The sequence below is a fragment of the Pagrus pagrus genome (genome assembly GCF_965226575.1).
Source record: "Pagrus pagrus genome assembly, chromosome: 13".
Classification (NCBI taxonomy): Eukaryota; Metazoa; Chordata; class Actinopteri; order Spariformes; family Sparidae; genus Pagrus; species Pagrus pagrus.
The window spans coordinates 17,031,447-17,058,984 of record NC_140197.1 but is presented as its reverse complement, the minus strand read 5'-3'; the positions used below and the strand labels follow the sequence as shown (position 1 = coordinate 17,058,984).

Genomic DNA, 27,538 nt, shown 5'->3' with positions numbered 1-27,538 from the left:
TTTCTTAACCTAATATATACAGTGTGTTCACAATGTGTGGAGGTGAAGAAAAATATATCCTCCGTTATGTCAGAATTATCCTATTATACACATTGAGGCTTTCAGTAATACGTTTGATATCATATACTTTATATTTTATTTCGTTTAAACAAAGAACAACCTCATAATGGTATTGCATAAGGCATGTGTCACAGTATTTGTTTTCAACATTGGTTTACATCCTCTCTTGTGTGTTTTCCAGCACCCAAACCTATGCAAGACGGATGGGGAGGTGGAGGTGAAGAACTGAACTTGTCGGGCGGCCAGTGGGATGCTGAGGAGGGAGACATGTGGAACAGCGCTGCCTCCCAAGAGAGCAACTCCTCCTGTAACTCGTGGGGCAATGCATCTAAAAAGGTCCCACAGAAGGTGTGAAGCAGCACTAACTACATACAAACTTATCTCTTAAGAAACTATTTCATACGACGTATTGTAAAATATCATTAAGTTAATGTGGTAGTAATCATTTTCTGTCTTCATCTTTCACAGGGAAAGGTCCCAGGGAAGCAAGAAGATGCCTGGATCATGAATCGTCTCATCAAACAGCTGACAGACATGGGCTTCCCTGTGAGTTTAAGTGATGTTGATTATTTCAACATAATGTAATAAATTACGCATCTAAAGGTGGGTGAATTGTGATAGGAAGGCAAAACCTTGATATGTAAAATTGTAAGATTTTTAACTTTGGCACCCCCCAGAGCGACCATCAAACAATGACAGCACTGACGTAAATGTACATTTGATGTAAGAATCTGTATTTTTTTTACATGTTAAGTGTATGCTAATTAGTCCAGCCTGAGAATGATTATGATTGAAGCTACAACTATTAGTCAATTAATTTATCAGTCCATCGAATGGAAATACTCGTTCAAATAGACTATTTTCTGGTTTCCTTTGTCTTTTAAGATGGGAAAATATTTTAGTACTTGATCAATTTATAAGATCTTTGGCTTTTGGACTGTTGGTCACACTTTTCTGACATTCTAAGTCATTCATCTAAAAATAATAATAATAATACATTGTACTAATATAGCACTTTTTCTGAATACTCAAAAATGTTTGAAGGAAATTAATTGTCAGTGGACAATGAAAATGATTGTTTGTTACAGACACAGTTGTAAGTGCTCATTTAATGCACAGTTGGAGCAAATGTGCGAGACCCATAACCCGGGCTTTAGTCATTAGTCATGAAAAGGGAAGTTAATTTTTTGCATTAATTTGTTTGTGCATTGCTGATGCTTTCTGGTTTCTTCTCCAGAGGGATCCAGCAGAGGAGGCTCTGAAGAGCAACAACATGAACCTGGATCAGGCTATGAGTGCCCTGCTGGAGAAGAAGACGGAACTGGACAAGCGTGGGATGGGGCTAACCGGCCACGACTACAACAACGGGCTCATCAACAAGCCCATGAGCTGCCCCCGGCCTCCGCTTCTTTCCAAAGACCCCTCGGCAGACCCCCGTTTGCCCTTCATGGATAAGGTAATTGATTCATTTGCATTTGCATACTGAATATGAAATAGAATTTTAGCTGGTTAGCTCTGTATAGGAAATATGTGTAGCAAATATGCATTAACTGGTGTGTTTGAATGGATTCACTGGTAATGTTAGTTGATAAAAACTGGTTCCAAATTCAGTGTAAAACTAAGATGTTTTTACTCCACATCCAAGGCAAGCTGCATTTTTTTTAACATAAAATAAAAATAAAATCTAATTTGACCTTTTACCAAAAAGGGTTAATTTGAAAGAATAGCATCCAATGCCTAAACAAACAAGACACTAATTTTGAAGACTAATTTGCCAAACTATCATTATCATTGTCTGTCTTCTTCTCTTTTGGACTTCATATATTTTGATGCAACTTTAGATAAAATATTCAAGACATTTCAAACCCATGAATGGATATAACTGATTTCAGGACTGTTTAAAGACTTGCTGGCACTCTGTGGCCTCATCAAGGTCACTGTGATGGAATAGATGAGAGGAAACTGATAACTGAATAGTGAAACACCCTCTTCTTGTGTTGAAACCAAGTAGACTGGCTGTCTTTTGACTCTTCCTCTGTTGAGCAGATGCAGAGTGGAATGTTTGGCGGTGGTGGAGCAGCACAAGCCCGGGCCATGCAGCAGCCGCAGCCGCCTCCTCAGCCACCAGTGCCGCCTCTCAGTTCCTCTCAGCCTAGTCTACGTGCTCAAGTGCCTCAGTTTCTCTCCCCTCAGGTAAACACACACACACACACACACACACACACATATGTGGCCTCATTTCTCACTTACTATGTAAACATTCTGGAAGGCAGGGCATTTTAATGTATGCAATCATAAATATTTTACATCCAGATTACAGTCTACAGTCTAAAAACATCTCTGCTATGAGCTTCTCATGTATTATGTATCAGTTCAGACCTCTTTGAATTTATATGTTTATATCAATTAATGGGCAGACTTCTCTTGCTATTAAGCCTCATTTTCCATCAGAAACAATGGTGTCCACATGTCCTTTCAGACCCCGGAAAAATGGGAGAAATGTATTTATACATTTATTTAGCTTAAAATCAAGTCACAGAGACAGTTGATGCAGTGAATTACCAACCCAAAGCCTTGGTATAGTCTTGGAAAATTTGGGAATGGGACTAAAATATCAACTCTCTTTCTCCTGAATTGCTAATTGCACCTTTTTAATACAATTCAAACTGTGCTTCGAGGTAGTCATTTTCACCGACATCATGACCAGAATGATTTAAATAGGTTGGACAGATTTTCCAGGTATGGTATTAACTGGATTAGGGAGACCCTGGTGACTTCATGTTCATGTATGCACCAAACCCAATCTGTTTTACATATTGATTTTACATTTTGACATTGTGTTTTTAATGTGATGATACTTTGTCCACAGGTTCAAGCACAGCTCTTACAGTTTGCAGCAAAAAACATTGGTCTGAATCCTGCACTTTTAACCTCACCAATAAACCCTCAACATATGACCCTTCTGAATCAACTTTACCAGCTGCAACTGGTAAGTCTCATTTCTGCCCTCCCCGCTTTCAGTTTTTTTAGATACTATCGAGTTGTAACTAAATTTACAGACACGGTGACGTCTTTTGACAATGAAACCATGCAATATATCTGATACACAGGCATACCAGCGTTTACAAATTCAGCAGCAGATGTTGCAGGCGCAGCGCAACGTTTCTGGCCCCATTCGACAACAAGAGCAACAAGTAAGTTTACCTTCTTAGCCTGCTGTTCCCTTTATCCTGCTCTCTCTTATTCACTCCCACCACTGACTGAACATTCTAAATTTAATGAGTTTTAATCATTGTACCTGAATAAAGTTAATTGAAGTTAAACTGTTGTAAAAGTAACAGTCCAAAGTTTATTTCTGTTATATAGATCCTAAATATGTCTCCACTGTGATGTCGTCCCAGGTTGCACGTACAATCAATAACATGCAGCAGCAGATCCAACAGCACCAGCGTCAGCTGGCACAGGCTTTGCTGATGAAGCAGCAACAACAGCAAGCACCCCCCTCCCACTCGGGCCTGCATCCTGGCGGGGCCAAATCCACCCTGGATTCATTTCCAGGTCACCCCCAGGCTCCAGGCCTCCCTGACCTGCAGACCAAAGAGCCGCAGTCATCTCCCAACACCTACAGCCCCTACTCTCTCTGTGAGTAGCATTAACTGATCTCTTTTAATAAATAACGCTGTGTGAGTCCTCATGGGCTTGTGAAGTACCATCTATCTCTGTCTCCTCAGCTGGACTGAATCCAAACATGAATGTAAACTGCATGGAGGTGGGAAGTCTGTCTATGAAGGAACCCACCCAGCCTCAGTCGCGCCTGTCGCAGTGGACGCATCCTCACTCCATCGAAAGCCTCTCTGGAAACTCCTCTCCTCTAGAGCCCAACTTGGGCAAGCATGGTGAGAAAAGAAAGGAAATCCTGGGTAATTTAAAAATCCCCACTAGGGAACACATTCATATCGGAAAGTGTGTTTGTATTGCAAAGTGTGTGTTTATGATGGCTGATCATATTATTTTTAAAATATTCACATGATATTCATTTTCTAAATGAGTCCTCATTTCCAAATGAAAAGTACTGTGAACAAACAAATTGTCTTTCAGTATTTACTAAAAATGTAAAACATTTCCTACATTTAACTGATATCAACTTCTAAACTTTTGCTTTCACTTTTGTCAGGTGCCAACCTGGGCCCCCCTGGTAAGCCCCATCAGCTGGAGGACTCCTACAGCCCCTACAACCTAATGTCCAGTTCAGAGTCTCCTACCAGCCCCCTCGTCCCCCAAGACAGCTGGGGGCAGGGCAAGAGCAGCAATGACAAGATGGCCAATGGGACCAATATTAACTGGCCACCAGGTTAGATTCCTCGCTGTTAATGTTTTGTTGAAACATCTGACTCCCAGTTGCCTTCAGGAGTCAGACTTAGATCACTCTTGAACAGTTTTTTTTTTTCGAGAAATCAGCCATGTTGGCAACTACCGCTATTGATTGACTTTGTCAGAAATAGGAAAACTGAAAGTAAAAAAACAAAAGACAAAAACTGATGCCAGGTCACCAGTTGCTTGGTAGCTGTAAGTTAATTATATATTTAGATTATCAATGTGTAATCTTTACTCTTATTCCATTAATTTCAGAGTTCTGCCCCGGTGTGCCCTGGAAGGGTCTCCAGAATATCGACCCCGAGACCGACCCCAACATGACCCCCGGCAGTGTCCCCAGCGGGCCAACTATCAACACCAACATCCAAGATGTCAACCGCTACCTGCTACGGGACAGGAGTGGAGGTGAGAGCAGGGTCAAGAGTTTCAGAGCAAGGGCTGAACAAGTGTCTCAGTAAAGTCCAGTGCCATGTCACGGTACAGTAAAACACATCCAAGCAGAATTTGAAAAGCTTATAAAACAAGCTCTGTCCCCATGTAGTATCATGCAGTTGTTGCCAACAGAGAGCCTGCTTGTTATTCTTTTGTTCTTCATTTTCCTACTTTTAACTGCCTCTATGATCATTGTCATTTGCCACTTTATCCTCTTCTCTTCTTAATGACCTTACTATCATCATTTGTAGTACATTTTTCCTTTACTCCATTTTCTCTCTGCACTTTTTTCCTTATTTGTCTGTTTATTTTTGTTTGTGTTGGTGGCATTGGCTTAGGCTCCTCTCCCACTTCATCTCAGAGCGAGGCTCTGCCTCCCTCCACTGATTGGCCAGTCAGTGCCTACACTAGCTCGTTCAGTCTGTCGTCCCCGGAGACGGACAATGCAGGTACATGGTTTACCCATAATGTCCTCCCCCCACATTGCAGTGGCTACAATCCTGCAAATCAACATTATCCTCTCCCTAATGTTACCAGAGCCTCAACCACTCACCGGAGAACCTGATCTCTCCTGCCCATTTGAGTCACTGCTCCTGATTTAATACGACCCTCATTTTAGCTCTTTTCCTTTCAACTTTGCCTCTCATGCAGTGCATATTCCCCCTGTGGTGTTAGTCCATATTCTCCTTTCTCCTTGTCTGTAGCATGGAAAGTTTTGTCAAATATGAGAGAACCTTTTAGTCTGATCATTTTGCTCTGCAGGACTCCCTCCTGTGAGAGCAGCTGTGTTTAATTCACTTGGTTCTTCATGATAACCTTTCCTTCACTTTATCTATCCAGGTAAACTATCAGAGATGAAATCTACTTGGTCTCCAGGCCCAATTTCTCACAGCCAGGCCTCTCTGTCCCATGAGCTGTGGAAGGTACCCCAGGGCCCCCGGAGCAGCAACACAGCACCATCCCGCCCCCCGCCAGGCCTCACCAACACCAAGCCTTCCTCAACCTGGGGCGGCAGCTCCCTAGGTCTGGCTCAAGGCTGGAGTAGCTCTTACACCACAGGTATTCTTATAGTGAAATATTTAGGGTTAAATATGACAGGGTTAATAGGACAATATAACTAGGCTCCAACATCAGTCAAAGCTGTAACGTTTAATCCTTTTCAGATATCTTTTAGAACTTATTGTATGTAAAAAAAAAAAAAAAAATCGTCAAGCAGAAGAAGTCAACCATAATTTAAATCTTTGTCAAAATCCCAGGTGAACTTGTTTTATAATAAGAAATGGCCTCAAACTTCCAGGAGAGCAGAAAAATGTCATCTCAATTAAAAGCGTGTATTCTTCTCGATAGGACAATGTTTTTTAGGTTTCTTTTGGTATAGAAAACATACAGTTAATATTCCTGTAGTTCTGATTTTTTGCAGACCATCTGGTAGCAAAGACATGTAAACGTATGACATAAAAGCTAACGTTAGTGTCCGTTATGTGAAAATATTGGAGATGAAAACAAAAAAACTGAAGTTGTTAACTTTCTTCATGGCTATGACACAAAGTTCAAGATGTTTCTTAAGCTGAAATGTGAGTTGTCTAAAAGTCAATTTATGGAGCTATGTAATGTTTTTGAGGTGTGAACATACTTGAAGAGCAAAGAGAACTTTGATGTGGCATATGACCACAACCCAAATTTGAATTTTACAGAGTAGGTAAGATTGGCAAAAGCTTCAGGAAATCTTGTGGTTGAACAAGCGTCAACTGACACTGGGTGTTTTTTCTTTTCTCATAGTAGGAATCGACACCACCCATTCAGTTGTAGGAAGTGATTTTGATGTCTAACGAGCCTGGCAAGCACAAACTTGATGTTTCTCTTACACACAGCAGGTACCACGTGGAGTACAGACAGCTCCACCAGGACCAGTAGCTGGCTGGTTCTGAGGAACCTCACTCCACAGGTAACAGTTGACAATCAGCATCTTTTAGTTAGCTTTTAAGCATTTAGGCCTCCCAGAGAATTAACTGTATATGTCCACTAATGGCCTTCTGTCTTCCGCCAGATTGACGGTTCGACTCTGCGTACACTGTGCATGCAGCACGGCCCCCTCATCACATTCCACCTCAACCTGACACAGGGCAATGCTGTGGTGCGCTACAGCTCCAAGGATGAAGCTGCCAAGGCTCAGAAGTCCCTGCACATGTAAGTTTTCTAATGAAGTGTTTTAAGGTGTTTGAAGGGTGTCTTTGGCCTTAAATTCAGTTTTATAAATATTAGTTGCCACAAGCATTTCACTTAATTTAATTTATCCGTAGTGTAACCGCCCTTGTCAAAATGAGTCACTCTATTCAGCGTGAAAGTGGGTTTTTTACTTGGAGACACCTGTAGACACCCTGGTTTTTGCACCGTTTATTTTTAAGAAGTTGTAACCATTATTAATTTATATTTTACTGTTTTCTCCTTCCAGGTGTGTGCTCGGGAACACCACCATCTTGGCAGAGTTTGCTGGGGAAGAGGAAGTGAACCGCTTCTTTGCACAGGGCCAGCTGCTTGGTGGAACAACCAGCTGGCAGGCCACTCCAGGCACCAATCAGACACGGATGGGTGGGGCCGGGTCCGGAGCCTCCCACCCCATCGGTCCCTCACCCCACTGGAACAACAACAACAATGGTGGCGGCAGCAGCAGCAGTAGCAGCGGCCTGGGAACGGGCGGAGCAAAGACGGGTGGAGAGTTGCTGTGGGGTGGCGTGCAGCAGTATTCCAGCCTGTGGGGACCCCCAAGTGGAGAGGAGGGACGGGTCATGGGGAGTCCCACCCCAATCAATACACTGCTGCCTGGCGACCTGCTGAGTGGGGAGTCCATGTAGGACAGATGAGCCCAGAATTGACAAACACCGACAGGAGCAAAAACCTTGCAAATCATTGTGGAGATAATCAGTGTGGGTGTAACGATGAAAAGGAGAGACGAGAGGAGGACGAGGCTACATCCTCGCTGCTCACCCTCGCCAACCTCCTCTACTCCTTTTTTTTTTTTTTTTTCCTTCAGTTTCAGTTGTTTTGTGAATCTCAGTATGAGATGTTGGTCACAGTGTTCAGCTCTTACTTTTGGAGACACAGGAAGAAGTCTTTCCTTCAACAAAGAAAGAGAACTTTTTACAGAAATGAACTTTTGAGAACTCGCCTCGTGTGAAACTTTAGTCAAACTGACACAATGACGAGCTGCCATCTTTAAACTAATCCTTCTCCGCCTTTTGAGGCCAATCATACTGCACCTCAGAGATCCATTAAAAGGCATCATTCCCAAAGTAAAAAAACCTTCAATCAGAGTGGTTGTCGAACTTTCAGCTGGTCCAGACTCAACATTTGTCGCTCTCAGCACTAATATTAGCCTTAACCTCTTTCCTGCCCTGCTATCCTCACTCACTGTACTTGGTGAAGAAGCATACGGACACTTGCACACCCTTATTTCTGAGCCAGTGAAACCTGAGTGGAGAGTACATGCTGCTGCGGCTTTAACATAAGCAACCACAGCTCACGACTTCAGTGCATTTTTGCAAAAGCAGATTGAGTTCCCCACACGACGCTCAAAGGGAATGATGCAACTCTGTTCGCCGTGTTCAAGCCATTTATTTTTGTAGTGGTTTTGTTTTTTTTATTTTTCTTCTTAAACCATTGCAAAACAAAGCTAAGAACTGATATTATTCAAATGTGTCTCTCAATCTTAACCTGGTGTGGAGTTTTTTGGGGGGGTCGTCGCATGTACAGTTAAAGACGTGATGGATGACAAAATGAACCACTGCTATTACTATGGAACTGTAAAGACAAATACTTCAATGCACCTCAACTCATCTGCGGGGGAACCCCGCAGTTTGGTCTCAGTCTCGGACCCTCTCACTGATGTTGCGGAAAACCTCAAGTCCTAAATGTTTCCCACCGGTGTGTAGTCAGTGACCCCCACCTCCCTGCTCCACCTGCAAAAACACCATTTCAAGTGACGTGCAATATAAGCCACAGACTCTACCGTCCAAGCACCCTACCATGAACCTCTCACAGAAAGAGAGGCAATTATAAGGAATGATTGAACTGCAAAAGCTCTATCTGCCCTGCACCCCCTCCCCCACCCTAAAACTGCCACTACTACCCTTTCATACCCCCCTCCCCTCAAGAGTGTGTGAGCTTAGAAGAGTAGCAAGCAGGTCTTCAACCATCTTCTGTCCGAGATACAAGGACGTACACACAAAGCACTTCTTCAGCCAGCCTACTCTCCACACTTATGCCAGTGACTAGTTTTGAGGGAGGAGGAGGGACAGGTGTGTGTGTTTCTTTGTATGTATGTGTGTGTGTGTGTGTGTGTGTGTGTGTGTGTGTGTTTGTGTGTGTGTGTGTGTGTGTGTGTGTGTGCATGTGTGTGTGTTTGTGTGTGGGTGGGTGCTTGGGGAGAAGGCATCAAACCAAAATGAGAGGAGCCTGTTTTCCTTTTTATCCAGAAGACCAGATTAACTTTTTTATCTTTTTGCCCAAATTTTGCATAGGTAGAAAAGTATGAAGCAAAGATTTGTGAATAGGTGGTCTATCATAGCACTTAGCAAGAGCGTCGCAGCTCGTTATACCCTTAATGCCAACGAACAGAAGAAAGGAGAAGCAACACTGGCAAATAAAAACTGAAAAAAAAACAAGGACAAAAAAGCAATCTGCTTAGTGGCTTCTTCTCTATATACTTATTTTTTAACTTAACATGGATGTGAAGATGTTTTTTGTTTTTTGTTTTTCTCAATCCTTCTTCCCTCAAGTCGGTGGGACCAGGAAGGATGTCAAACATGGTAGCAAAGTGAAGGGAAATACAAAGAAAGAACTAACTCAACTGATGATGGGTGCAGCAGGGAAAGACCCCAAAGCATCCATCCTCACCCTCTTTATCAAAGTAAATATCACTGTTACATTGCATACTTTGAAATCTTTAGCCTTGGTGTCTGGAAACGCTAAACGTGTGTATGTTCTGCTGGGTCCAGCAGGGAGGATCGCCATCTTTTTTCATCCTTTTTTTCTTTTTGTTCTTTTTATCGGAGGCCCTGCCAACCTGTGTGAAAGTGTGGCCACTGAGTGCCTGCCTGCTGCAGAGAGCAGTGCTCTGCAGCAGCCCTCACCCCCACCCTCCTGCTCGCTTGCTGCCTCCCTGCGGATCCCTACAAACTGGCTCCCCCCTCTCCCCCCTCCCCAGGCCTCCAGGCCAAGAGCAGCTCTTTCAGAACTGGCCCACCTGTATTAAATTTACTACTACTGCTGCGCCAGAGTCTGTCCTCAGCAACCTCCGACTCAGCTCTCTCTGTCTCTCTCCTGCAAGGATCACTTTAGCCAGAGATGGAGGTGTTTGGTGTGTTTTGTTTTTCCTGGTTTCATTTATGGAATTGCCAGTGTGCATTTTTATTTTATTGTTGTCATGAAGTTTGCTGATATTGTTGCTGTTATCATTGATGATATAGATAATGATTGTTTTCTGATGACGATTTCATGGCTTTTTAATATTGGTCTTTATGCAGTGTTCAGCTTCTCTCCTGCCCCTCCCACCGCCTCCGAGGCAGAAGCAGTGTGTAGTCTAGAGGTACGCCTCAGCCATGCAGCAAGGCCATACTAAACACTGCAGATCTCAGTAGAAAAGGCTGGTGGGGGAGCTCTTCATGCGGGGTCAGACCGGGCATTTGAAGAGTCAAAGCAAGTGTGGAAGGGTTGTTTAAGTTTCTCCAGGATAGTGAGCCAACTTCCTCTGTCCGTCCTGGAGCACCCTCCTCCGCTCTATGTCGTCTCATAACACACACATCCTTTAGTGTTGATGGGCCTCACTCACGCTGGTGCTTTATGTTTAACTCTGGGAGCACTCAGTTACACTTAGAACCACCTCAACTGATAACAGCCTTCCATTTCTATGCAAAGACAAGGAGGTGTTCGTTCACAGCCATTTAGAAAATCACAGCCATCCGCCACATCTACACTTATCTTTCGACCTTTTACTACCAGGCAGCTTCCCTTGAAAATAAAACCCCTGGATAAAATGAAAGGGACACTGAAAAAGCCTCTCTTCAAGGGTTTAGTCTCCCACTGTGTGGACAGAGCTACTAGATGACACTAAAAGACCTGCTGGAGGCGTTAGCTGTTGGTAAACAGTCACTTCTTCAGTCTTGTGCCAACTCATCTACATATATCTACTTCCATCTTGCCATATCCTAATTTATCTTTAGCGTGATAAGACGTCAGTTTCTTTTATTGCTGCAGGGGCGTACACCACAAGCTCCAGCTGTAGGAGGCTTGAGGAGTAGAAGGGCAGGACAGATGAATGGTGCTGGTCTTTCACCAACAGGAGACTGGATATTTAGTGGAGAATCAGGCTGCAAGAGGAGGGGTGGGTGGGTTGAGGGTTCCCTGTATGTGTCTGTGCACTGTTTATGGGTCACATCGGGTACATCTCTTTAAAAACCAAAAACATCTTTTTCTTTATCATCAAGGTTTTTTGCAAAAACTAGAAACTACAAAAAAAAAAAGTCTGTTTCAGCTGTGCACTCCGAGGCTGAGATGCCTGTGCTGTTTCTCTGTGAGCTGTATCCAAGGGGTTCATTTTGGATCTCCAACCTGAAGGTGGCGCCAGCAAATATATAACAGGCTATTACTGCACATCTGGCTTTGGGTCAGGGTCCAAGCAGGAGCCCCAGCGTATCAGCAGACACACCTCAAGTTTGGTACCAAGTCTTAAAACTTTCGGGATTTGCCCTCTTCCAGAGTCGCTTCAGACTTGCATCATTCAACAAAACAATCACTATTGCCTGTGTTGTCTGTCTGTCTGTTCCTGGAAACCTACATATTCCTCGACACTGGACTTGAATCAAGGAACTGGCGTGGAAGTGGGGGAGTCAAATAGAGTGGGAGGATGGGTGACTGGGACAGAGGGTCGAGTCTCAGATGTGCCCTGGATTTCTTGGCGCAACACCAGCACTGAGAGCCCCGGCCCCTCCCACCACACCCCTCACCTGCACTCTTATCTACCTGTCTAGTGTTGGAAATCCGATGCTCTCCCTTTTTCTGAAAGTCACACAGACTCAAAGGCAACTGGAGCGCAAGCATAATATGCTTCTCAATCATCGATCAGACAAGGGTGTGGGGCAGGGGCCCCCCGAAAAGAGTTGAATTAGCAAATCTCTCTTTAAAAAACAAAGGCCTGGGTTGAATATGCACATGCTAGTTCATATACAGTATACACCCAAGAGTACATAATGGATGTATGTGTGTATATGGCTAGATCTCTCTGTTTTCCACTTAGCCTAAGCCCCCCTCCCTCTCCCTGCCCTGCCTTCAACCCTGTGTATCCTCCTCGACATTATATTTCCCAGAAGACAAGATCATAAACATATCAGAGTAATACAAAATAATGAAAACAAATACTTGAATCAAAAGAAGCGCCAATAATGTAATGTGAACACTTTTTGTAGTGGTTTTTTTGTCTCATTCATACACTTCAGAGATTTTTTGATAGCATCGGTTCAGAGTGAATTAAATTTGTAATGCGAGTGTTGTTGAAAACAAAGATCGATATAAAGGCAAATTTACATCTGTTGTATTTGAGTGTTTGCACAAGGCTGCTTGTACTGTATGTTGTATGAATGTTTAGCGTGCGAGATGAAAATATGTATGAGAGCTCGTGATTACAGCGGAGGAATTTCCGCCTTGTGATTCTTTTCAATTCAGTATACTTTTGTTGTTGATTTGTTTTTTTGTTTTTGTTTTTTTTTTTTCTTTTTGCTTGTCAAAAATATATTCTGATGTTAATTGTTACTAGCCTCTAGCGTTGCACTGAGTGTCGGCCTCACCCCTCATCCAGCTAAATGAACAACATGATACAAGTACTGAGGGGAGACGGGGACAGTTCACGTGTAAATGTTTACTCAAGGACTAAAATAAGTGTGTTTTTAAAATGTAATGTTTATCTACCTTAGTGGCTTTCATTGTGGAATAATCCAAGAAAGTATGGATCATAATTGAGTATTGCACCATTTTTCAGACTGTAAACCTAAAAAAAAAAAAACAAGAAAACTGAAGAAAAAAAAATCACATATGTATAAAAAAAATGCAGCAAAAAAAGTATTTTGCAGACCTGTGGCCATAGATTGGGGGTAGAAGGACTTCAGCTCTCCCGAATCTGAGCAACGGAGAGAGTGAAGGACAAGACATCAGACTGAGCCTTGGTTACTAGGGCTCACTTCAGAGGTGCCTACCTTTTTGGTTTGTTAGCTTTCGTTCTGTTTTCACTTCTGTTCAGTTCACTCCATGTTTGTCATTTGTTATTTTTTTTCCCTGCAAGGCCACTGACAGTTTACAAACACTTTGTTTTTTTCTGGAGTTCAGAAAAAAAAAAATCAGCAACACAAAAGAATTAAAACCATGGGAATGTTGGACAAAGAAAAAAAAAAGGACAAATGCTTCCATTTTTAAAAAAAAAAGTGCAACACTTCACAGAATGAAGATTTATTGTGCTACTTTCAGAACTCTGGGATTGAACAGTGTTGTCTCGTTCTGTTTAACCTTCTCTGTTCTGTGTTAATGTTGATTTCATGGACTATCTGAAGCCTGTATGTTTTATGTTGATTATATATATTTTTCCTTTATATAAAAAAAAAAGAAAAGAAAAAAAGACATAATTGCTCACTATCTTGCACACACACGAAAAAGTGGATCTTGTCTCAGGAAGGCCAGGGTTCCAGAGTACCAACTCCACGCCATTTTAATGTACATTTTTATGATGAGTAAAAAAGAAAAAAGAAAAAAAAAAGGATGATTTAAAAGAAACGATTCTAAGCACTGAAAGTTATGGATTTCAGAAGAAGAGAAAATACCTTTTGTTTCTAAATCCGTAGCAGTTACATAATAACCAAATAATGGACTTTAAATGAAAATGGAGTGCTTTATATATAAATCTATATATTAAAATTGCTTTACATTTAAAAAAAAAAAAAAAAAAGAGGTCAATGATTTTGATTGTGAAAAAAAAGACCGTGAATAACATGCAAAATGCTGTATGTTTGAATCTTTATTGTGTTTTCTTAATGAGGTCCCGTCCTGACTGAATCAGGAACATTGTGCATTACTCTTTCTTTCCTCTTTCTCTCTCTCTATCTCTCTCTCATTCTCCCACAGCGGGTATTATTATTAATAGATAAATCAGACTTTTGTGGAACATTTTTCACATTTTGGAGGATGTTTGTAAAACATGAGCTGGTTGTAAAGGATCATGAAACTATGCACAAGTGTTTGGGGTTGGGGGGGTGGAAGATGGGGATTTTATGGCCTACTTCTACGTGGCTGATCTATTGCAGGGGTTATTTGGGTTCCAATGTGTGTGTTTTGTTTTTTTAAGGGGGTAGAGGGGGTGGAGAGGAGATTTATGTCGAGCCCCCTGCCTCCAGCTTCCCTCCCCTGATTCAGATTGACCTAGCGCTACATCGCCATGCTGTGTATTCCTAAAACCAATGAGCGTCTCACTCTTTAGCACTGTGGGATTCTAGCCTGTCACCCTCAAGGGGTTTTTTTCTCAGTTGTTACAGTTTTCTTGAGGGGTGGGATGGGGGGGTATGGGATTAGGGCTGTTTTGTTTTTTTTTGTTTTTGTTTTTTTTTTTGCCTTTTTTTTTGAATATTAAGTAAAAATGTCTGTACCGAGATTTAATGAAAAGTCAGTGGCTTGTAATGTTTTAATTTTTCTCTCTGTATATCTCTTTCTCCTCATAGAATGTGATTGTTAAATGACATGCACCGAAACAAATGTTTTCATGAACTATGGAGCTTCTTTCAAATATTAATAAAATAGCTTTTTTTTTCTTGTGGTTTTTTGCCTTTCTGCTTTTGTTCCACCAATCTGCGATCTCTCTTATTTCCTGGATGAGATGTCACCTCTCACATGCTGTCACATCATATTTCTTCAGTTACAGAGCTGGTGTCATTTCCTGTACATGTCTGCTGCACCATTATTTTAATGCCGGAAGTCACGTCAGGCTCTGAGGGCAAGCTGTCTGGGACAGGCGTAGTAGTTGTCCTGTGGTTGTCGGATGTTGGGGTTAGCATACACGGGGAAGTTGACTTCCTCCAGGTGTGAGGGGCCCTCGTGGTTATTTTGGGGGACTCCGGTGCTCTGCTGCTTGCAGGTCATTTCCTCGTAGATTGGAACAGGAGGTTGTGGTGTGTGATGACGCTTCGTCTTCGCCTGCAACATATAACATTAATTCTTGTGTAGAAGTCAATATGTTCAGTGTGAAATATTAACAAACGTATGCATTTATTTACTCATTGTATGTTTATCCTCAAGGCCTCAAGCTCCAGTATGTATTTGTTACTTTTAACTGTGTTCATCAGTTAATTTGCAGATTGTTGTTTCAATTCATCGATAAATCTTTGTGCCTATAAAATGTCCTGGACGTGAAGTCTTTAAAACTCTTGTTTTGTCTGACCAACAATCCAAAACAGAAAGATATTGTGTTTACAATCATTAAAACATTAAATTATTAAGAGAATAAGAGAAAGTTTTTGGCATCTCTGCTTAAACAAATATTAATCGGTTATCAAAATTGTTGCAAAGTAGCTTTCTATCAATGTGCAAGTTTGATACAGTAATGCCACTTGGGATTTTATTCCTTTTAGAGCAACAACTTTCTCCTTTCAGCTGAGAAAAGAGACAGTTGCAATGCGCTGAACAAAACAATAATTAATCTACCCCTCTTGTTACTGTCTGTGTTGAAAGGTCAACCTGAGGCCCCTGCAGTAAAAGTTGACGTGAAAGTGAGATGACTGTAACCAAAACTTAAAGTAAAGGTCTGTCTTAGTCTGGAAGCTGTTTTGAAAGGTCATTTTTGAGGTTGTATTTTGTTGCAGTTGTTAAAATCGGTCAAGATTTAGCATTTGCCCCTTTGATTAATGTCACAGTGTGACTGCAGATCCCAGCAGCAATCATCAGGACTTTTCAATTGCTTTGAGAATTCACTCACTCAAACAGATGTCAGTTTGTCTCTGTTAAAGATGACACATTAATTGATGTTCATCTTAATATGACTCACTTGTACAGCTGACATTGTCATTTTGATTCACAGCAGTTGTCTGAAAAGCTAGTCAGTCAGAAGTACAGTAAAATAATGTGAGAGGGGGAAGTGACATGTCAAATACAGACACAGAGGGCCTTAGCAACAACGACTGAAAAACACTTGCATTGTTTGCTTACCAACATGACGGACCTCAGAAATGACACATCATCACATGATATATTATTTGAAGTGTTAATACTCACACATTTCTCTACGGCCAGCCAGCTGAGTGTGAGCAGAATAAGGCCTGCTGCTGTAAAGATGGTCAAGAGCAGTGGAGGGTAGCTGGGAGGGCACTGGCATGAACTCCCTGCACCACAAACACACAAACACATGTTAGAATCTGAACAGAGGTACTTGGGTTTGACTCAGCCCAGTCGCCAGAAAAAAATGTTGGCATTTTACATTTCTGAAACCACAGATACATTCTAGTTTCTAAGTGTCAAACATATGATATTGACATTTCTGCAATACGAGTCCTATCACGTTCGTTTTACTTGTATCTGAGCTGACTTTCATGTCAGGTGGTGGTGTATCGGTGAGACAGCTGCCAAGCCGGAGACCACCGTTCAAGATGGTGATGGTGTAACATTAATTTTAAGCATGAAACCACTGGATATTTTTAATGAGACAGGACAGGACCTGGTAAGCCTCAACATGATGTTTTCTTATACCTAACCAAATGGTTTTTGTGCTTAAACCCAACAAGACCACAAGCACGGCATAGATTCAAGATCGAAAGCGAAAAGACCACATCCGTGGTTTGTAGGAACGTACACTGCCAATATTTATTCTGGTGATTGGATTGGTTTTACTCCAACAAAGTGTAAGTACTGGGTTGTGAGGTGTGAACCACATACCTGTCCCTTCAACCAACAAGAACACCTTTTGAGCACTGATGAAGATGATCTGCTCGGAGTGTTTCTCTCTGTAGCTCAGCTCCAACACGTAGAGTCCTGTGTCACTGGGCTGTAAATGTGATGTGGTCACATTTATCTGCAGGGAGTCCAGTCCTCCACAGAGCTGCAGACGGCCCCTGTGTTCCGGGTTGACCCTGACCTCGCCGCCCTTCGCCATCGACAGCAGGGTGGTCTGGCTCTGGGCACTGCGGTGGTAAAGGTGGAGGCCTGTGAGGCTGCTGTGCTCCAGCTGAGGGGAACATGAGAGCTCCAGTGATTGGCTCTCTGTCAGCTGCCTGAAGATCAACTCTGCATAGACTGAAAGAAAATGTTTTATGAATCTGTGGTAATAATAAAAATATGCAGTTAATTTTAGTCATGCTGCATGGCTCTATGGATGACAGTGTGTTTTGTACAGATGTGTGGTTCCAGAGGATGAATCCTACTGACTGTGTCTATTTCTGGACTTTTCCTCTCTAACGTCACCCTGAGATATACATTTGTGTGTTTTTTGTACAATGTCTCAACAACTATTGGATGGATTGTTATGAAATTTTGAGCAGACATTCATGGGTTTAAGAGATAAGATAAAAGAGCTGGAGATGATTCCAGCTGACATTAGATTTTAATGAAGAATGTACGCGCAACCTCAAAATGTAAATGTGCAGCAAGCGATTATGGAGACAGATAGTTGATAGTTGAGTCTGATCCCCAGGTCGTCAATTAACAGCACTCTTCAATTTAAATACAAGGATCATCAGTGCTATTTAACTTGGTTAACATTATATGATTTTACTTCCTAAACATCGGCATGTTTGCATTAGTACTGCATTTAGTTGCCAGAGTGTCTGTCTGTCTCACAGAGCTGATAGCACTGCGGCAACAAAAGACACAAAACTGTGGTCTGAAGTACCTAAGAGAGAATAAAAACAAACTATACTGCATACACATTGTGATAGGGAAATGTTATTGTCCGGGTATAAAAAAAAAATTTAAAAAAGCAGAATTCAGATTCATAATTATAATTATACATTTTTTAGGATTACAACAAATATCAGTTTGCAGTCTTTTACTAAGATGTGAATTCCTCTTACCTTCAAAGAGCTGAATGAAAATGAGAATGCAGGCAAAGCTCGTCTTCATGGCCTTTTCAGTTATAAAAGCACACCGAGCGAAGGCATATTGTACTCCTCCTATTTCCTTCAGTCTCTTGTGAGACTTTGTGGACAGCCTCACTGTATTTATTGTTCCTCACCTCAAAGCAGGAAGAGGACTTCACAGCAAGAACTGCCGTTAAAATACTGTGGTTGGTTGTACACACCTAAACTGTCTTGCTGAGTTCTGAAGTACAGGATGTTAAGCTTTAGACACTGAATGAACACCCCTTATGTATAAAATTAAACAAAAGTTGACTCTCCTTAAAGGGATTTCCCAAGTATTTGCAATATTAAAAGTGGTCCACCTCCATCTACTTTTGTATTGCTTTTTTTTACATAGCCTGATAGTGAACAGAATTGTGTTTCAGATTTGATGTGTAACTATTCTGGCTGCTTTCAGGTTATGACAATATCACTTAAAAATGGGCATAATATCAGTTTCATTCTGTCTCACCGGATGTGTCTGGTGTGCACAAGATCAGTCTGAAACTGTGTTCAGACAGTCTGAAGGGGCAGTTGTTGTTGGTTGTTGATAGTCAGTGGTTTTAAATAAACCACAACGCCTTGCAGTAAATTTCCAGCGGAAGTGGTTTGGTTGTTTGGTAGAATATCTTTGTAGAGCTTGCAGAGGTCTGGTTTTTATTTGAAGACAACATTTTTATTCTTTTTAACACATAGAAAACAGTTTTTTACGAGTGAAACATCACAAAATATGACATTATGATAGCCCACACGAAAAAGAAAATGAAAGAAGTTAAGACTAAAAAAGACGAGGCAGGAAATAAACAGACGAATAATTATTTAAGCAATTAAGAGAGAAAATGTGGATGTCAGTGTTGATAACCAGGTTTGTTTGTAGGAAAGTTAGAAAATAAACGTATTAAAGTAAACCAATAATAAACAGTAGTAAATGATGATGAGATTTCTTCATTGGATTAATAGCAGGAATATTTTGTGAGGAATGTGAAAAACAGCCTATAATTTAACACACTGTACTGCTCCCAAATTCAATGATGTGTCTTTTCATTCAAAGACAGGTTTAAGTAAATGACAGAATAACAATAAAAAAAAAATTTTTTTGTTTTGTTTTGGACGTTTTGATGCACTGCAGCACTACGATGTCTGTGTATATAAGATAAATATAAATCCACCAGGCCTCTCCCAGAGCCTGCACTTCCTCTCCAGTAACTCCTTGCGAAACTTTTTTGCAAAATTAGCTATTTTTCTGTTCTTTCAGGGTTTTTTTTTCCCTGCCTCAGCAGCACAGATGGCCATGGCTAGAAAAGCTAGGAACGTATTGTTATCCTTGCAAAAACAATACTCATTGTGCTTCCTATCTGATTCTCCTGGCTGCTTCCTCATGGATTGGCCCTTTCTTGGCTCTGATGACTCAATCTCTTTTGGCCATGCTTCATGACTCCTCCCGCTCAGCTGGGTGTCAGTTGTAAGCTCATTAGTAGCTGATTAGGCTCAGGTGTGCAGTGCTGCTGTGATCAGGCTGATTGTCTGCATAAAGGTGAAAAATGCTCCACAGCTCAGACAGGTTTGTTGCCAGTGGGTCAGACAGGAGTGTTTGTATTCTTGACCAGTTTGCTGTTTTGATCTACATTAATGGAGATGTTTTTTTGGGTAATCCTCCTCGTTGGACTCTATGTTAGATCAGCGTTTGCTTTTCCACCCAAACATTACACACAACATGCGTTGCTCCAAGGATCTCGGATCAGCAAACGCACTGAGCAACAGAAGGCTCCAGCTGAGGAACCACAGCAGGTGAACACTGTCAGAGTGACCTGCCATCCAGACTCGTTGGAGATCGCGATCAAAGCTGACATGTTTGGAGTCGGAGCTCCTGTTAACAGTGATGAGTTACGCCTCGGTGTGGAGCACAATGATTACTGTAGAGCTACAGCGTCTTCAGGAGATGAGTATGCAATCATTGTTGGACTAATGGACTGCGGAACCAAACACTGGGTAATGGATAATTTATTGCAAATCAGACATTTCATTATGACCTCTAGTCCTAACATACCTTCTCTCCACAGATGACTGAGGACTCCCTGGTCTACACGAACCTCCTCATGTACTCTCCTGTGGCCTCTCCAGATGGTTTGATTCGAATGGAGGACGCTGTGATTCCAATTGAATGTCATTATGAAAGGTCTGTCTTTTTTAAAGCCCATCTTTAAAGCTCTGTGGGCAATGCCTCACTTTTTAAAAATCCTTGTTTTGTTCCTCAGGAAGTACAGTTTGTCCAGTTCTTCACTGACGCCTACCTGGATCCCCTTCTTGTCTACACAAGCTGCAGTGGAAACCTTGGGGTTTGACTTGCGAGTTATGACAAGTGGGTTTTGTTCACCTCTTCTATCGTTTGTTTGTCTTTATCTGGGCTTACTGCAATTCTCATTTTTGAGTAGATGACTGGCTGCATGGAAGAAGCTCCAATGTGTTTTACCTCGGTGACCCCATCGGCATCGAGGCCTCCGTCAGAGTTGGACATCACATGGGGCTCAGAGTATTCATTAGCAGCTGTGTGGCCACACTTGACCCAGACATATACTCTGTGCCTAAATACGTCTTCATTGAAAATGGGTGAGCACTCTTTATGCACCCAATATTAGTATGTTGGCACATCAAAACTGACAAAGTGGGAGAGGGAAAGTGGGTATAGCCTATTGCTAAGGCTAGCTGAAGCAGCCACTGCAGTTGTAGAGAACTGCATTTTAGCAGATTAGCCACCACTAGCATAACTCACCTGAATCTCCCTCCGCACCTGGTGGTTTGCAATGGTAGATCGGTACTCTTAAGGCTACAGTAATGACTTTCTCCACATTCATAGGTGCCTGGTTGACTCCCAGCTTCCAGGTTCAAAGTCTCACTACTTACCCCGCACACAGGATGACAAGCTCGACTTGGTCATTGATGCCTTTAGGTTTCATGATGAGGACAGAGGAGAGGTGAGTCTGTATTTAATTTGGCTAAAGTCTTAATTGTGCATGTACAATAATTTTCAACATTTTTCCTTTCTTACAGCTCTACATCACATGTCACATGAATGCAGTTCCAGTAAATGATGCACAGGCAACAAATAAGGCGTGCACTTTCATAAATGGAAGGTGAGTGCAATCTGTCTGAAATATTTCAAATTAAATGACAAAACAAACAGAAAATGTGTGTACTGAGAAATGACTATCTCTTTCAGATGGCGGTCAGCTGATGGCAATGACTACTTGTGTGGTCATTGTCAAAGCCAAAATGAAGCTGAACAAACCCACGGTCTGCCCAGCAGCCCAGGCAAGTTCAGTCCTCGTGGGTTTGGGAAGCCAGCTGAGCCTGAAGCCTCCTGGAGGAGCGGACTGAAGACTAAAGGTTGGGTTTGTTGTACACACTAGACACTTATGATGAAAATGGGAATAATTAGTTTGGTCTGCTCACCTGCAACAAAGACTAGCTAGTTTTAGATGAACAATTCATGATCACCATTAGATGTCAGGCTTCACATGGGGTTTTGGACTTGCAACTCCAAAGACATATTTTTTTGTTTGATTTTGAAGTGTGGGAACAGGAGGCAAGAGTTGGGCCAATGCTGGTCTTGCCAGCCATGCAGAAAAGTGGACCTATACCTGTGGAAGAGCTACCTCCTGTTCTCAATAAAATCAGCAGACCTGCTCTGTATGGCAGCCAGTGGAGAAGTGGAGTAAACGACAGAGGAGCTGGTAAGAATCAGACTCATCATCATCTTATGGGCCCCCATGACTTGACAATTAAGTTTCTGCTGAGAAAGTTGATTTTTAAAAAAGGACTCTGCAAAGAAACATCTAGATGCTAAACTGTATTTATCCTAGTTCTGGAGAAGGGACTGCTTCCTGGTCCATCTTCAGCAGACGAGGTGGAGGCTGAGAGTTTTGCTTCTGAACAGGATAAAGATTTCAAAAGTGGAAAAGGTCTAACAGGTAAAGTTTGAACAGACTTTAAAATGTCACTTGAGCAAATGACTAAACAACAATTTCTCTAATTGCAGATGGAGACGCAGAAAATGAAGTTGATGCTCCTCTGGTCACCTTGAACTCAAAAGCAGAGGCGCTGGACAATAACGGCACAGAAACCCTGAGTGACATCAGCCCCACTGAGCCGTTATCACTGGACGTGACAACGCTGTCAAATGCAACTGCTACAGACTTTGACCTTTCAGATACAAAAGACCCAAAGAGATAATAAACATTTAAAACGATGTCTGTTTGCTTTTTTGATTTGACTGCACGTCATACATGATGGGACTGTCTTTACTGGCTGTGTGGGTACAGGACTCTGCAGTGTAAACTAGTTGCTCCACTGGCAGGGAAAGTTGATGTTGGGATGCAGGACATGTGTGCTAAATCCTACATCCTCACACTGAGCAGGTTTTCACTAAGTATATTCACACTGAGAAACTAAAATCTAGTTATGGGTAGGTTGACTTTCCCAAAATATATTGCACAAAGAAAATTGTAAGTTTGATAATTCTTTGAAAACATATGCATTGAATATTAAACTTTTTTAGGTTGACTTGACAATGAGCCCCCAAAATTGCATTCTTGCACAAAATGAACACCATCGAACTGTTTTAACTGCCAGATTGAACTTCAGGGGCAGGAAAATGTTTCAGATTATAAACCTTTTCATTTTTCTGGAGATGTCTTGCATCCAGATTTTCCAGCTGTGAACAGTTTCCCCATTTCCACTTGGATGTACCATATTTAGTATGAATCTACATACTTCACTACTTTTCCTAACACTATTGTAAACACTAAATCTGCTTGGTATACATTTTAGGTCATTTAGTCATTTGAGGTTGGATTCTGTCCATGATCACTCAGGCCATCCATATTATCAATAACAAGAATTAAATGGGTATCTCCACAGTCCACACAGATACATGAAGTGTCTAATTTTCCAGATCTAGCATTGTAAGACTGGGTCTCTCACTTCTGTATGTGCAGCCTACCTGAAATGTATTTGAAAGAAAAGCTTCATTTTCTACACCATGTCTTGTAATAGTGTCTACACCTGTGACCCGGAAATGTGTCACAAAAAATTAAATGTAAAATTAAACGTGTCTCAGATCTGACAAATCAAAGAGACAAATGTAAGAGAAAATGTGACAATCTTTACAGTGACGACCCATTAACTGGATTCAAAATGGATCTATTTCAACACGTGTCAATATGCACCCATATAATGTTGACTCTGGGCCAATCATATGCATGTATCTCAGTGTGGCTGCAGCTTTTACTAATTTGCCCACATCAGTTAATGAGTGATTGCTTCCAGCTGTCCTCTCAATGTGGTTTGACTGGTCTGAACTGGCAAGTGTTTGAGATACTGGGAGGATTATCTCTGGTATCTTCTGCATCTTATTTATAATTCAGTCAAAATTGAAGTCTCCTAAGTCTCCGGTCGTTATGATGGTAGGTCACTCGGCCTCTCTGGCACTGCTGCTGTCATTTGCCTGTGTTGTTGCAGATGCTATTCGACTTTTAAAAGATGGACCCATGATCGATGCTGAAGGAAGGGAATATAAATCTGCGACAGTAGGAGTTGATGCAGAAAAACCCAGCAGACCACAACCCAAAGACAGATTCAAAGTCCGTGTGCAGTGCACAGGAAAGTCTATGATCGTTGTGGTAAAGGATGACATGTATAAAAATGGACGACTTGTGTCTCCTGGGGAGCTTTCTTTGGGTGAAGCGGGAAATTCACAGAAGAGTCAGTGCCGAGCTGTTGCTGCCGGTGACAATGAATACATCATTGAAGCTGAACTGCAAGACTGTGGCTCTAAATTAACTGTAAGCTCTCAATGTTTGAAAGTGACTTTATTTGTGGCTGTTCAAAATATTTTAATGTGTTTTTCAAATAATCTCCAGACATCTGAGGACTATGTGATCTACTCAAACCAGCTGGTAATCTCACCAGCTGCCAGTTCTCATGGCATTACAAGGATGACCCATACTGTAGTTCCTGTTTCCTGTCACTTTCAAAGGTGGGATTTTGTCATTATTTTGTAGGGTGAAGTTGCAGTTTTACACTTCTTCATAAAGGCTGACGTGTTAACTTTCTGCAACAGGACCCACTTAGTGAGCAGTGTTTCTGAGCAGCAGCTCCTGACCCTCTCTTCTTCTTCTGCAACAGAGCACTCAGCTTTCTCTCTAAAGCTGATGACCGGTATGTGTGAACTCCAATGTTTTTTCTTGATTAGTGTGCATGTACTGATGTTTGTGTCTGCACGTAGATGACTGGACACGTGAGATGTCCTCCAGTGTCTTCTACCTTGGAGACCTCCTGCACCTCCAGGCATCTTACACTGGTCCTGATTCAGGACAAAGACGACTCCTCATTGACAGCTGTGTTGCCACTCTGTCACCTGATGTAACATCAGTCCCCAGATACTACTTCATTGAAAACCACGGGTAAGAGTAGCTCATATATCAACTTCTGCAATAAATTAAATGCAAAAACCCACACCTGTAACTGTACGGCTGGCCTTTGACATGCACGTGACAATGATTTTTGTCAGGTGCCTGACTGATGCAAAAGAGGGAGGATCAAACACTCTGTTCAAACCCAGAGGGAGGGCTCATTCGCTTCAACTGCAGCTTAATGCTTTCCTGTTTCAACAGGATTCAAGGAACTCAGTGAGCCACTTATAAACTGCATGAAGTTTTGAAATTCTCCAAGGTTGTGTAATGACATCTCTGTGGTCTCCTTTTTTTTAAATAGATATTTATCACTTGCTGGCTGAAAGCTGCCTCTGAAATGTGGAAGAGTAGCCTCATCAACAAGGCCTGCAATTATGTGCATTCAGGGTGAATTATTTTTCTTTTGTAGACCGTTACTTAACCATATAATGCCTTGTATAGCTTAGTCTGCACTATATGTATGTAGACTCTGGTCTTATTGCAGATGATAAACGTCCAGCCCTGAAAACTAAACATATGCTCAAATGAATGGTCATTGTATTTTTTTTTTTTTTTTTTTTTTTTTTTACAAAATTAAGGGCTATCACTTATGTTGATAAGATTGTCAATCTAAAGTAATTAAGTAAGTTCCCAAAAGAAGGTTTAAAAAAAAAATAATTGATTAGTCATTATTTCTCAACAATCCTTAAACTGTAAGGGCAAATATAGAGAAACTGCAGAGAAACTACAAACAGCAGGTCTGTGAGTCAAATAAACCAAATCAAAACTATACAGTATGATTACCTGGCTTTAATATACTAGCAGTAGACAAACTTTACAGCTTTGGTAAATAATTATGTATGTTTCTCATCAGATGGAAAAATGTGGATGGGAGTGATGATGTGTGTCAATGTTGTGACAGTACCTGTCACAAAAGCGCTCCCGAATGGAACGATGAGACACATCTGATCCCTGAAGGTATGCTGAAGATCCTTGAGTTTCACAAGTGTAAACCTGTTATTTCTGTGCAATTGTAAACAAAATGCCATCCTATTAACATGTTGATTTAATGTTTCAGATATCACGGCTTGTGGCACTGTGACTCTTGGTCCTTTGATGATATTCCCCAGCAAATAGGCAAAGAACAAACGACTGGACAACATCAGTTTTGTCATTTTAATTTTGAGGCATGGTGACATTTAAACCAACCATCCTGACTTAAGAAAGCCAGTTTAAAATAGTGTTCTGTGTTCTTTTCAGTAATTTTATTACATGAAATAGGCCTTCAATATAACAGCAGATGAATCCACAAGAGAAATAAATAATCCTTTTTGTGAAAATGCAAGTCTTTTTGCTTTTATTTTGAAGGCGTAACCGGAAAATGTAGTATTGCGGAGGTAGGTGTTTGCGTCTGCCTTGACACGGTGGACGCGACCGTTGTGGTTCACTGCCCTCCAGTGGTCACAGTGAGGAACTGCAACGCTAAATTAAAGCGCTCAATTATACAGTAAATAAATGGCGCTCATTTCTATCCAGCAGTGTCATTTTCTTAAGAACCGCTACGGCGAACGAGACGATGTGACAAACAGAGGCAGCTAATGGCACCTGTAACTGTAAGTTAGGCCAGTCTTTGTAGCCTTCCTGCTAGCTAGGCTAACCATGCTGTACAATTTGTGCAGTGAAAGGCTAATGTGGTGGCTAACTTAGCGATACTGTCTTCAAAGTCAAAGACGGAGTCCACGTCCGTCACTGTTTGACCGCTTGGCCTTTGCCCCAATCAACCTCCATATATTTAGAAATGACTGCACCGCCCTCTTGTGGTCACATCGAGTAACTACAGCGGCACTTTCCTAGCGTCAAGGTAGACATTAGCATAGCAACACTTCCGGTTAGAGCATTCCAAATTAAACGTCTGACCATAGACAGGTGTAATTGTGCGCTTTGACCACCGGAGGGCGGTGTTTACTCATGATTTAAGATGTAAAACGCCCTCTATCGGGGCAGGTGACAGCTGTTATTACAAGAATAAAAAGAACAATGGAGAAAAACTGTAAAGTTATCAGATGATTGTAGGAGCTTGCAGGGACTTAAAACACAAGTGGGCCTTGATTGCAAGTCCAGCTGAATTGCTGCTAAACCGGATACATGATGAAGGTAGCGTATGTCTGCATTGGCTGAAACCAGGTGAATTTCGACGTGGAGTAAACAATTACAAGATTACACAGCGCAAAAAAACAAAACTCAACACTGTTTTTAATGCTCATCATACCCAATTTCTTGTTTGATATTGTTTCATCATAGAAATATCAGCTGCAACTTTAGTGAACCATTTTATTTATTTATATTTGTGAGTATGTACAAGTATAAAAAAAAAAAAATGCAAGAGAGGCAAAGTGACACACTTTTATTATATTCATTCTTCAAACTGATTTTTGATCACAGCAAAACGAGTGAGGAACGGTTCAGGGAGATCTTTCACGTGACGTGACATTGCTGCATCGCAAGAGCGCAAAATTCAGATGGAGGGCAGGAAGTGAAGCAGGTCAAGGAGCATATAATGAGAGCTGCAAAGAAAAGAGAAATTTGATTACTCATTATAGTCACTCTCCTTTGGGATAAACTTGGAATATTTAGTCAACTATATTGTTTATTTGGAATCATAAATTTGAAACCTTGGAATCCGTTTAGTGCTTTAGATATTAGTTTTGGATTTTTTATGGAATTGGATTTTGAATTTGGACTCTGTTTAATAATTTATATTACAGTTTGGGGTCTATTTAGTAATTTATACTCTAGTTTTGGAATCACAAATTTGGAATGTTTAGTCAATTTAATGTATATCTTGGCATCATTAGTTATTTGTATAAAACATTTGGAATGAAAACGGTACTTTAAATGTTGTTTTTGAAATCTAAATCTCTAATCTAAATTAGAGGTTAGGAAGATTAACCCTTAAGAGATCCTCGGGACATTTTGTGCCATTCAGTTTTTTATTTTCAAGCCATTTTGGCTGTGTTGAATGAATAAAGCTCAAATTTTCTAAAGGATATTCATTTTCAAGAAATTTTTGAATTATCATCTCAGTTCCTT

General features: G+C 41.3%; 4 protein-coding genes across 12 annotated transcripts in view; 3 read left to right on the top strand and 1 right to left on the bottom strand.

Moving 5' to 3' along the window:
• The window catches only part of tnrc6c1 (trinucleotide repeat containing adaptor 6C1), a 45,447-nt gene extending 30,734 nt beyond the window's left edge, over window positions 1-14,713 (top strand). For 4 of the 8 annotated variants that reach the window (XM_084370470.1, XM_084370474.1, XM_084370476.1 and 1 more), the window contains 15 exons: window positions 242-408; window positions 529-606; window positions 1,298-1,516; window positions 2,107-2,253; window positions 2,930-3,049; window positions 3,171-3,254; window positions 3,462-3,702; window positions 3,792-3,956; window positions 4,235-4,411; window positions 4,690-4,839; window positions 5,205-5,315; window positions 5,707-5,925; window positions 6,738-6,811; window positions 6,914-7,053; window positions 7,319-14,713. In XM_084370470.1, the coding sequence (XP_084226596.1) occupies window positions 242-408; window positions 529-606; window positions 1,298-1,516; window positions 2,107-2,253; window positions 2,930-3,049; window positions 3,171-3,254; window positions 3,462-3,702; window positions 3,792-3,956; window positions 4,235-4,411; window positions 4,690-4,839; window positions 5,205-5,315; window positions 5,707-5,925; window positions 6,738-6,811; window positions 6,914-7,053; window positions 7,319-7,718 (2,492 nt within the window). In that variant the 3' untranslated portion in view covers window positions 7,719-14,713. The remainder of the gene's footprint in view (window positions 1-241; window positions 409-528; window positions 607-1,297; window positions 1,517-2,106; window positions 2,254-2,929; window positions 3,050-3,170; window positions 3,255-3,461; window positions 3,703-3,791; window positions 3,957-4,234; window positions 4,412-4,689; window positions 4,840-5,204; window positions 5,316-5,706; window positions 5,926-6,737; window positions 6,812-6,913; window positions 7,054-7,318) is intronic. The other 4 variants (XM_084370472.1, XM_084370477.1, XM_084370471.1 and 1 more) reach the window with 3 other exon arrangements.
• A 98-nt stretch (window positions 14,714-14,811) lies between these two features.
• Window positions 14,812-18,057, bottom strand: LOC311267410 (uncharacterized protein). The gene is made up of 4 exons (XM_084370479.1): window positions 17,955-18,057; window positions 16,822-17,178; window positions 16,165-16,271; window positions 14,812-15,090 (listed from the first exon to the last, which is right to left on the bottom strand). Exons 1-4 carry the CDS (start codon window positions 18,001-18,003, stop codon window positions 14,878-14,880), a joined length of 726 nt encoding a protein of 241 aa, XP_084226605.1. The 5' UTR covers window positions 18,004-18,057; the 3' UTR covers window positions 14,812-14,877.
• A 1,486-nt stretch (window positions 18,058-19,543) lies between these two features.
• Window positions 19,544-22,245, top strand: LOC311268574 (zona pellucida sperm-binding protein 3-like). Its single transcript, XM_084372269.1, has 10 exons — window positions 19,544-19,988; window positions 20,060-20,175; window positions 20,255-20,358; window positions 20,432-20,606; window positions 20,854-20,971; window positions 21,048-21,130; window positions 21,217-21,383; window positions 21,569-21,730; window positions 21,860-21,967; window positions 22,036-22,245. The coding sequence occupies exons 1-10, from the start codon at window positions 19,629-19,631 to the stop codon at window positions 22,227-22,229; spliced, it is 1,587 nt and encodes a 528-aa protein (XP_084228395.1). The 5' UTR covers window positions 19,544-19,628; the 3' UTR covers window positions 22,230-22,245.
• A 1,083-nt stretch (window positions 22,246-23,328) lies between these two features.
• Window positions 23,329-25,793, top strand: LOC311267625 (zona pellucida sperm-binding protein 3-like). Of its 2 annotated transcripts, none has more exons than XM_084370804.1 (8): window positions 23,329-23,461; window positions 23,918-24,033; window positions 24,118-24,215; window positions 24,283-24,460; window positions 24,568-24,685; window positions 24,771-24,856; window positions 25,323-25,426; window positions 25,527-25,793. In XM_084370804.1, the coding sequence occupies exons 1-8, from the start codon at window positions 23,456-23,458 to the stop codon at window positions 25,583-25,585; spliced, it is 765 nt and encodes a 254-aa protein (XP_084226930.1). In that variant the 5' UTR covers window positions 23,329-23,455; the 3' UTR covers window positions 25,586-25,793. The 2 variants fall into 2 exon arrangements, with proteins under 2 accessions (XP_084226930.1, XP_084226929.1); XM_084370803.1 differs by having other exon boundaries at window positions 23,329-23,839.
• The last annotated feature ends 1,745 nt before the right edge of the window (window positions 25,794-27,538 follow it).

Excerpts from the sequence above, each read along its gene's own strand:
- LOC311267410 (XM_084370479.1), bottom strand. The coding sequence starts at position 18,003 with ATGAAGACGAGCTTTGCCTGCATTCTCATTTTCATTCAGCTCTTTGAA. Across the intron at positions 16,272-16,821 it reads CTTGTTGGTTGAAGGGACAG|GGAGTTCATGCCAGTGCCCT; the intron begins GTATGTGGTTCA and ends TTTGTGGTGCAG. Across the intron at positions 15,091-16,164 it reads GGCTGGCCGTAGAGAAATGT|GCGAAGACGAAGCGTCATCA; the intron begins GTGAGTATTAAC and ends TATATGTTGCAG.
- LOC311268574 (XM_084372269.1), top strand. The coding sequence starts at position 19,629 with ATGGAGATGTTTTTTTGGGTAATCCTCCTCGTTGGACTCTATGTTAGA. Across the intron at positions 20,176-20,254 it reads ATTGAATGTCATTATGAAAG|GAAGTACAGTTTGTCCAGTT; the intron begins GTCTGTCTTTTT and ends TTTGTTCCTCAG. Across the intron at positions 21,384-21,568 it reads GAGCGGACTGAAGACTAAAG|TGTGGGAACAGGAGGCAAGA; the intron begins GTTGGGTTTGTT and ends TTGATTTTGAAG.
- LOC311267625 (XM_084370803.1), top strand. The coding sequence starts at position 23,456 with ATGATGGTAGGTCACTCGGCCTCTCTGGCACTGCTGCTGTCATTTGCC. Across the intron at positions 23,840-23,917 it reads ACTGTGGCTCTAAATTAACT|ACATCTGAGGACTATGTGAT; the intron begins GTAAGCTCTCAA and ends AATAATCTCCAG. Across the intron at positions 24,686-24,770 it reads AACAGGATTCAAGGAACTCA|ATATTTATCACTTGCTGGCT; the intron begins GTGAGCCACTTA and ends TTTTTTAAATAG.